At 42.4% G+C, this 9,880-nt stretch overlaps 1 protein-coding gene across 2 annotated transcripts; it reads right to left on the reverse strand.

Annotated features, from left to right (window-relative positions):
* Window positions 1–260: 260 nt before the first annotated feature.
* cldn19 (claudin 19) lies at window positions 261–9,470 on the reverse strand. 2 transcript variants are annotated; one of them, XM_062546358.1, is made up of 5 exons: window positions 8,674–9,470; window positions 5,026–5,190; window positions 4,470–4,554; window positions 4,211–4,357; window positions 261–1,276 (listed from the first exon to the last, which is right to left on the reverse strand). In XM_062546358.1, exons 1-5 carry the CDS (start codon window positions 8,894–8,896, stop codon window positions 1,228–1,230), a joined length of 669 nt encoding a protein of 222 aa, XP_062402342.1. In that variant the 5' UTR covers window positions 8,897–9,470; the 3' UTR covers window positions 261–1,227. The 2 variants fall into 2 exon arrangements, with proteins under 2 accessions (XP_062402342.1, XP_062402343.1); XM_062546359.1 differs by having other exon boundaries at window positions 261–1,853.
* Window positions 9,471–9,880: the final 410 nt, after the last annotated feature.

The following is a 9,880-nucleotide window of genomic DNA, read 5'->3' on the forward strand; positions in this document are numbered from 1 at the left end:
GCTTCATGTTGCATTAGAATCATCACATCCCAATAAATAATCGCGTTAATGTGGTGTTTTTTTGGTTTTCTGACATTGTGTATTTGTGGTTGTTTTTGACATTGCATATTTGAGGTTATTCTGAGTGTCTGAGCTATAATTATTTTTCCACACGGTGGTTCTTCAGGCAGTCAAATTGTCTACCATCCTCACAGATTTATGCTGGTTAGTTATTTCAAATGTCTCCAGTAATTAAAATGAAATGTGAGAACATTCAGATAATCAGTTTTCCTGTATTTATTTATGTCAAAACAGATAAACAGAGATGATAACAGTTTATATGAGATGATACACAACGGTGAATATTAGATAGAATATTCTATGACGTATGCAACTAAAATATCTGGGATTACATTCCACAAAATTGGCCGTTACATATTTGATCCCACTACGTGACAAAGCTTCTTCAGTCAACAGTGCCTTTCAATGCATGTTGAATGTATCATTCATTCATCAACACAAATCATATCTGCACCATGGAACTCTGTGTAATAATAATCCAAAGTAATCCAAGTGGGGTTTCTTTAAAAGTTGTCTTACTTTTCTGAAATACTGCAAATTCTTACAGGTGTTTGGCTATGCACCTCCATAAACTACTTTAATTGAAGGCAACAAATCTTTTATGTTTCTACATTTTATGCACAAACAAAACATGATTATAGTTGCTTTTAACAACACAAAAGAACGTGTGCTCCAGATAGGCTTTACAAGTTCTGAGTGATGGCAATTAGCAAAAAAAAATAAAAACAAAACATAAAAAATAAAGTACCAAATAACCATTTAACTCGATGTGAATTACAATACAACGAAATAATGGAACACATTTGCATGCTTGTTTCATCACTGTTTACCCTGAAAGAAGTTGCACCCAAATGCCACTTTACTTTACATGTCTAATGAGTCTTCATAAGGCACATTTGTCACATTTAACGCCCAATTAACGTAGATAAACGTGTATAAAGTTCTAACCAAATAACCACTGCATACACCACTGAATTGCTTGTCAAGCACATCACTCATAAAAAGCAATGTTGTACAGTATAGTGGTTCTAGAATGTTTTAAGCTTTTACAACAGGACATGTATGGTATCACTACACCTTACATTTGCTCAATTTTCCTTTTCCTCTGTGCCTAGAGAGAGTGTCTCTAACAGTGTGTGAGTCAGCGTGGTGGTTCACTCTCCCAAACTATAAGTACTGCTCCCCTTTGTCTGGTGGAGAACTTTTAACATTTGGTCTGCAATTTAAAAGAAAAGAACATGTTTAAGTGAGTGTACACTTGAAACGGAAACCAAACAAACTGGACAAATAAAACACAGAAACCCAAAATCAAAGGAAAGTCACATCTAATCTCAGAGGTCATAGTGCTTCATCTGACGATCACTTGACTTGAATCATACAGGCTTACATAAACAGGAAGAGAAAAAAAAAACACACACACTTTTCTTCATCACCAGTCATGTATACACATGCAGGTAGAATGCCCCGTCATACAGGGTGTTTACACAGATATATATCCTAAAGAAATCATATTTACAGAGGCAGGGTTGCGGTGGGAAAGGTTATTACAGGTGCAGGATAACATTTTCCAACCTTACTTAAATATCACATGCGGATAAAAACAGAAAAACACATCTCAAGGAGGGAGAGGGAGCAAAAATGTTCTATAGCAGAGTGACAAGGCTCCCAGTTTTGAGTGAAGGAAGGAGGAGCAGAGGGGGGTGGAAACAGACAGTGGAGCTCGGAACAGTCTTCGAAAAAAGGCTGGGGGGGTTGGTCAGTCGGGAAAACTAGTCTCACTCAACAATTCAGCCCTGAATTAGAGGAGAGGAGAAGACAGAAGAACAGGCAATAGAAAAAGAAGAGAGGGAGAGACAGAGAAAGAGAGTGAGAGAAAGAAAGAAAGAAAGAAAGGGAAGGGAAGGGAGAGAGAGACATGTCACAAGACCTTCTTGATTTCATGTTGTTCCTATAGTTAATGTTAGTGTAAAGATGAAGGATAAAGAACTGTGTTGAGAAGTCAAGGGTGTTAGTGGAGCAGGTGAGTAGAAGCTTCACACGGATGCAGTTAGGTGCACCAGATGACATTTGTGACATTTTGAATAGTTAGATTTGTACTACTGACGCCACTCAAGGATGTTACTGCAGGATGGAGAGAGACAGAATGCCCCTCCCCCTTCTGGGATATACATTGCATGTCCTGTGACTGATGGCTATCAGTTAGGAATTTGTTGCAGTGAGGTATCTCTTGCTACTCCAACTTACTTGTCTATCACAGATATGTCCTAAATGCTGGACATATGCATTAAAAAATATGTATTCAGTGAAATATTGCATTGAAATATATCAACATAGAGTACAAGCAGTAACATAGCAAAGTTGACCTCGGCATTGAAAAGTTACAAAAAAAAAAAAAACTTTTCAGTGCACAAGTCATGTGAGTGTCCTTGGGTTGTGGTAAGGATCTGGGCAATCATACGGATGAATAGGTGCATACTATGCAGCATTCATGCACACAATTAGCTTACTGTGCCCTTCTATCAGCTTTGGATTTTCATTTTCATCTACCTTTGCTTGCAATGTACGTTTGTGTAGATACACAACATTCCTCTGTCCATCAAACATCACTGGTTGGGATTGACTCTGGAGTGGAGATTGGCTGACACTAAGATTGACATTTGCTGCGTGTGAATGTGGCCCTCTGAGAAAGTTCACAGACTAGATTTTGCCTGGATGTAATTAAGAGAGAATGCAGAGTCCTGTGACATGTGACTTTCTATACATTTCACAACTCTGTTCCTGTGAGGTTCCTCAGGCCTGGCTGTGTGTGTGTGTGTGGCTTGCGTGAAGCTAGCAGTGCACCCGACCCGTTCGGAGAAAGTTTAGCAGACTTAGCAGTGTTAGTGCTGTGCAGCGTCAGAAACTGCTGTGCTTGGCTATCCTAAATCATGGTGTCAAGACACGGCTGATGGAGCTGAATGAGGGATAAAACTGAAGCTATGGGTTCCATCTGGCATTCCCTCAGACTGAATTAGAGTTACAAGTTTTCCCATTTTTTTGTTTTGTTTTCTAGTTTTCAGTCATTTTAGCCTTTTCTTGTACAGTGACATTTTCACAGAAATCCACCCTAAACTCATCTTTATAAATTACATTCAAAAAGAGGTATTGTCATAATAACACGAACAAACCATATTACCCCAGGGACCAAATATGCTGTTTTTAACGGCTCCTCTGGAATTCTCCTGGTGTCAGCCAAACCTTTATTCCCACACTTGAGATGTGAAACCCCATTTCACAAATCAACATCGTTGTAATTTATTTGGTCCTTAAAGGGGAATGGCCTCCGCCCAATTCCAGTTGCAATTTGTGGACAGAGAAAAGCCTCCAGCCTAAGGCCATGTCCTGTTTGGCCATGGCTGGAGAGGAACAAACACACACACTGTACATGACCCAGGCCTACATGCTGCTGCAGAGACTGGATCTCTTGACTACTGCTTTTTATCTACCGTCTCTTCCTTGACTCATTTATAAACGCATCTGTCACATAAATGACTGCTCGTTTATGTTGGACCTAATAATGTTTCGTTGTGCTACTATGTCTAAGCTTTTTTTTTTTTTTTGTAGTTATATAAACCAATAGTATAATTGAATGGATTCATGTTCACCTATTTCATAAAATGCATCCACTAATAATAAGCACTTCAGATATGTTACATGGATTTAAAGGTATTCGGCATATCTATCCCTTGAATGCAGAATGTAGCAAAAACATTTTTTAGCCAAGATAACCTCCAGACCAGTTTCTCAAAATATTTTCCCTTCCATTTGTTTGTGATACATAATATATATATAAAAAAGCTCTATTACAAAAAATAGCACACAGTGTGTGTGTGTGTGTATGTTTGGGCCCCTGTGGACCTGTTTACTCTAAGTACTACAGATACACTGTTTGTGCAAACCTGGGTAAGGCGAGGATGCAGAGCCTCCATGAATGATGGAGGATGCTTGTAAAGAGTCAGACAGTGGGAACAGGGATGTAATCATGGTTAGAGGGGAAGGAGCTCTGTCACAAATGCCCTCTGGTCTCTGTGTTTGTTTGCTGTTTATTTTTGTTTGTTTGTTTGTTTGGTTGGTTGATGAAGTTTTTTTTTTTTTTTTTTTTTACACGTACTCCCTGGCTGTGGAAGGCTGCGATTGCCGGTAGTACTGCTGCCCCCTCCTGTCTTCATTGGTACAGGAACAGCAGAGGAAGGATCCACCCAAGATGGTCAGGCTGGCTGCGGCCCAGCCCACAAAAAGTGCAGAGCCAAACTCATACCTGCAAACCAGTGTTTGAATGTTAGTCTGGGTATACAGAGCTCAGTTGAGCTGAAGCTACTGCATACGTGAAATCAAACTGTCAAAATGTCACAATACTGATGTGCCCTTACCTGGCATTCACAGGGGTGCTGGGGTCAAAGAAGTGGTAGGAGACTTGCGTAGCATACCAGGACACAGATACAAGTGTACACAATCCTATGGAACAATAAGTGACACGAATGTATGGGTCATTCTGACTTTGAAATCTTAAAACTGTTTTTTGTCGCAGACAACTAATAGTTAAGGAGTGATATGTAACTAAGATAATAAAAAAAACAGCACATTGGTTTGATTTTAGCTGCAACCGCAGTGGAAGCTCATGTCATGTCACGACACCCTGTTCCTCATTCCAAGGTTCTCTCAGGGCTTATTCGTACACTTGTTTGTTTTCTTGCCCTTGTTTAGTTTGTTTACTTGTCATTTTTAGCAGGCATGCAGAGTGCATGTGTAATTCAGTGTCACCATGCACCTGTATATTTCTCAAAATGCTTAGTCTATAAAAGAGTGGAAGGTGTGTTTTGAGTGGCGTTTTTTGGACAATCCCTAATTGGAAGTCCATTGATTCCTGTTGTGCTATTCAGCCAAACGAAACAGACACGAGTGAAGGCTTCAAAAAGAGAGTCTTACCGGCCAGCAGGAAGAGAACTCCTCCAGCGACAGCGATGCGGCTCTTGGTCTGCGGGTTGTTATCGCCAACTTTGGTGCACTTCATGCCTACGACGCTGACAATGATACCGATAAAGCCCATCAACACTGAGATGACCATCAAGGCACGGCACGTCTGGATGTGCACTGAAAGGGGGAAGGGGAGGTGGGGGGTGGGGTTGTTATCAGATGAGATGGTGGAGGGAGAAAGAGAAAAGCACGCATCCAGTCAGTTGAGGTGGAGGCTTGAGGTGGATACAGTCAGTGGAAGTGGCTGGCAAGCCAGATAGATCCAGTAGCCCGATTTCTGATGAAGCTCCCTGTGATTCTCAAACATCTGCATGTGATTATTTTGTTTGTTGAACTCTGAGTGTTGTGTGGACCGTAAATCTGTCAGGATATCCGTTATAGTTTTCGTCCTCGGAAGCAAAAATGAAGTGGTTAGAGCCATCATGGTGAAAAGGGGGTATTGTAAATTGTGTGATTGTATAATAGCTCTAAATGAGAGGACGCCAGCAAGGACCAGTGTCTGCCATGATTTTTTTTTTTTCTTCTATGAGAGAGAGAGAGAGAACGAGAGAGAGACCCTCTACTCTGAATTCCATGAATAACCCACATGCACGTCAGAGCAGCATAATTCCGTAGGAGTGACATTTTTACATGTTTCACACAAGAGATTAGTGTGATATCTCTCACAAAGCAGGATTGTTTTTGCTTATCTGTCGCCTCTTTCATTAAAAAGTCCCACGTATGTTAGAGTTCTCGCAGCATGGTTGTTAATAATTTTGCGTTTTGTCCAAAAAACTCAAATATCACTAACAAATCTCACCACTTTTGTGAATATGAGTTCCAAACTAAGACCAAACCAAAGGGGCCTTCGGAAAATTAAGTGGAATAATCTCAATTGTTACTTTGTGACCATTCAAAGATTAAAGACGAGGTCATGGCTCTCAGCCCCCTCATGGAGTCAAGGCAATCAATCTTGAAACTTGAGAGAACTCAAAGAAAAGTGGGGAGATCTGAAGAAAGTTGATTTATGAGTAGAGACGGCATCTTTTGATCATGAGTTGTTAGCCGTTTTATAAGAAAGGGAGTTTTATGATGAAGAAAGTGCTTCAACTTTCAACTTTCAGCCCTTAACTTTCTTGTCTAGCTCTATGAGGTGCTCTTTGTGAGGCCCACCTCGCACCCTGGGTGCTTTGACCGTTGTGGACCCAGCTAAAGGGGAGTGCCACTTACGGGCAACCTGCCACCCACGGGCCTCTGACATATGCCAAGGTTGCCAGCGCCTGGCACAAATCCATCAAAGAGCTGGTACTGTAGGACAGGATGGCAACATATCTGAAGGGTATGCTTATGGCTCTGGTTTTGACATGTGTTGTTTATTGTGAGATGACTAGAGAGCAACCTCTCACATCATATTGCCTCTCTCTCTCTCTCTCTCTAGCTCTGTACATGCTCTCTGTGAATAGTATCTTTTAAGGTCACAGAATTCACTGCCAACATTTAAATAGCTGAGTTATTCCAACAGAAACAGTTTTTTTATACATTAGATCAATTTATGGGTTAAATCGCTGGGCTATTGCCCAAACAATATAATTGAAAGCATTCATCAAGATGCACTTTGACGTTGATTGAAACTAACACCACTTTTAACTGGATTTCTGCAGAGGAGTGAAGGGTATTTGTATATTACGACACACTCGGGCCTGGGCTCTCTTTATAGAGAGCTCAGGCCATACTGTATGGGCAGGCCTCAGCACAGCTGGTGCTATCAGACACAGTGGCCTTACTGAGCGACCATCCCCTTTGCCCCAGCAGCACAAAGCCTCAGTGGCACCACGCATAATAACAATTATTCAAGAGAGAGACATCAGAGCTCGCAAGCAGCCAGGGAAACAATGCAGGCTTGTAGGAGGGCTCCCTGTATATACATAAGCACAGAACATTGCTGTCACTATCACAGCGGATGACCTCAGTCTCTGCAACGATGGCGCGGGGGCTGGGGGGGAGGTGGGGAGAGGGGCGAGAGTGAATCAGTCAAATCAGCCTTTGTGGGCCCAGGGTTAGATTCCACCGTGAGTGGTACTCCAGTCTCTCTCTCTCTCTCTCTCTCTCTCTCTCTCTCTCTCCCTCCCTCCTCTCCTCTCCCTCTCTCTCTTTCTATTTGTCTCACCCTCTCTCTCCCTCTCTCTTTCACTCTGTATTTGTCTCACTCTCTCTTTCTCTCTGTTTTTTTCAGTAACTCAGACCCCAGTTGTGTTACACATTTAGCTGAGATATTTCGATGGAACTGCCGCTGCTGTTCCATTTTGAGCGCTCCTCCAAGCAGAGACGGGAGGCAGAACTGTTCCTTCAGCACCACAGCTATGCACGTCCCAAAAAAAACAGCACTCATACATCCCCAGCCTCCATGAAACGGCCTACTGCATTGGACTACCATCATTTCCTCAGTGTTTTTGGCGAAAGATATACTTGATATGACTACCAGCTGACACCCAACCTACTTTTTTCTGTGTAGCAACATTTTGTTAATGAAAACTTGGAGTGTCATTGACTTTTAAAGCATGACGCAATTCATTTCATTCCAACCTGCGGGACCTAAAGCAGAAGTTATGGAAGTAAAATTAAAATGAGGACAGTTCAAAGTACTTCGCATGCTGTCAACAAAGAGTGACAAAGACAGACAAAGAGGGATTATACTGTGTGGGGGGCAGATGCATTTAGCATACTGAAAATGTCGTTGCCCAAACAGTGGGCTTTTCTTTCTTCAACAAGTGGCATTCACTGAACGATAACAATATGCTGTGTCTGTTATAGTGATGAACACAATGGGGGAAAAGAATCATCTTTAAAATGTGACGACACTAATTTTTGCAAATGTGAGCGTCAAACTGCTAATCAATTGCAGGGGATCTTTTGTCACTGACCACAGATCCATTGGCGTAAGTGTCATCTAGTTGACCACAGACAAAAACAATTTTCATGGCCCAGTTTGTTCAATTAAATCAGACTCCATTCAATTTCTAAAGACTGGAGGCATCAGACTCACAAGGGCAATCTCAATAAACAATGCCAGATAAACAAGAACAGACAGCAGGAGCTAATTGAATCTATATCACCGCAACTATGACAGTTGACTGTGGTGCTTCATATTTCATAAGTGACTCACAAGAGTCGTTTCCCCCATCTTTGACAGGCTGCCTCAATTAATCTTGCTACCACTTGTGGAGGGAAAGGAGGAGGAATGTAATTAATTCCTGTCAGCTCAAGAATTTTTTACGGCTCGTGTTTACGTCACCTAATGAAACCCATCTGAAACTGTGTTTACTTTCTCTACTTTCATACTGCTATGCAAATATATGAGGACAAATTATAGGCTACCAAGCAAAAACACATAAGCCTCCTTCTTGCAAGATGATTAGTTTCACTTACTCAATTCTATAAAAGTAACAAGACATAAGCACATCAGATAAACATTTCCAATAAAGTCTCACAAAGATGTCTGTAATTATTAAAATCATACTTAGATAGTCACAGAAAAACAGAAGAAGAACATTATCAGAAGGAGCAGTAGCTGCGTTTGGGCCATTGGTGAAGACTCCGACTACAAGTCTCACTCTAACTCACCATCCAGAGATAGAAGGGAGTCGAAGATCTTGCACTGCACCTGCCCTGTGCTCTGAGATGCACAGGACATCCAGAGGCCCTCGTACAGACCCACTGCCATGATGATGGCGTCTCCCGCGTAGGACGACTGTTTCCATTGGGGCAGCGCCGTGGTCGAGATGATGCCAATCCACCCTCCCAGGGCCAAGAAGTAGCCCAGGAGCTGAAATCCAGAGTTTGCCATCCTAGCTGTCTGTCCTACCTTGCACTTATAGCCTTCTTTCTCACTCTGTCAGGCTGAAGATACCTTTTACTCACCCTTCAAATATTTCTCTTTTCTTTCTTCCAAAGACACCTGATATTGCCCACCAAAGCTCTTCTCAGGTTCAGTCAATTACTCTGTCAAGAACTCTTTTGTTTTGTCTAGTTGCACTAAAGGCAACAGACGTCCAGGTGACACACTGAGCCTGTCTCTGCTCCCAAGGTCAACAAGCGAACAGTGGCTGGTTCCCTCAAGCTTTCACTCTTTCCAAGACGCCAGTTCCTCTCAGTGTTGCTCGTCGCCACGACAGTCCCTGTCATTTGGAGGTGTCCGCAATCATCCCCAGGACCTGTCACCAGCAGGAGGACCACCTTGACCTCTAGAGTTTAGAGAGGATGGGTTGAGACGGGGGTGGCCGTTAGCGCAGGTTTCCCTGTTGCCCAGAGGTTGCTGAGGAGAAGTGGTTGTGGGTGGCCTCGATTGCCGTCAGGCACTGGCTCTGGGCTGAGCTCCAGTCTGCATAGCTCTCCTCCTCACACTCCAGTAGGTCTGGGCTGAGCTCGGGGGGCTGTACAATGACAGAGAGAGAGAGAGAGGTGGGGGGGTAAAGGAGGGGAAAAAAAACTTCTCAGACAAAAAAGCCTTGACAAGCTTCATGCACAAAACAAGGGAAGGAGGGGGAAGTTTTACGATTGGTTCTTCCAGCTGCAAAGCTACGCCCCATGAAAGGAGTCAGAGGGGCTTTGGAGGGACAAATTAAAGTGTGCTGCTCAAGCCCTCTAACATTAGATATTCTGATACACAAAATGTACATTCTGTAATTTTTTGATAAAACAAAGTATAAGGAGAAGAAGTTGTGTGTTATACCTGTGTTGAGCTTTTTGGGGGGGTAAACATGAAAATGTCCATTGTTCGGATTCTTCTATTTCTCCTCCGCTTGGTAGGCAGATGCTTCTAGGTTGACCC

Source organism: Sardina pilchardus, chromosome 9 (assembly GCF_963854185.1).
Source record: "Sardina pilchardus chromosome 9, fSarPil1.1, whole genome shotgun sequence".
Lineage (NCBI taxonomy): Eukaryota > Metazoa > Chordata > Actinopteri > Clupeiformes > Clupeidae > Sardina > Sardina pilchardus.

Bases quoted from the DNA above. Each gene is read 5' to 3' on its own strand.
- cldn19 (XM_062546358.1), bottom strand. From the start codon at position 8,896: ATGGCAAACTCTGGATTTCAGCTCCTGGGCTACTTCTTGGCCCTGGGA. The intron at 5,191-8,673 runs GTGAGTTAGAGT...TCCCCCTTTCAG, and splicing joins CTCCCTTCTATCTCTGGATG to TGCACATCCAGACGTGCCGT. The intron at 4,358-4,469 runs GTAAGGGCACAT...ACTGGTTTGCAG, and splicing joins AGCACCCCTGTGAATGCCAG to GTATGAGTTTGGCTCTGCAC.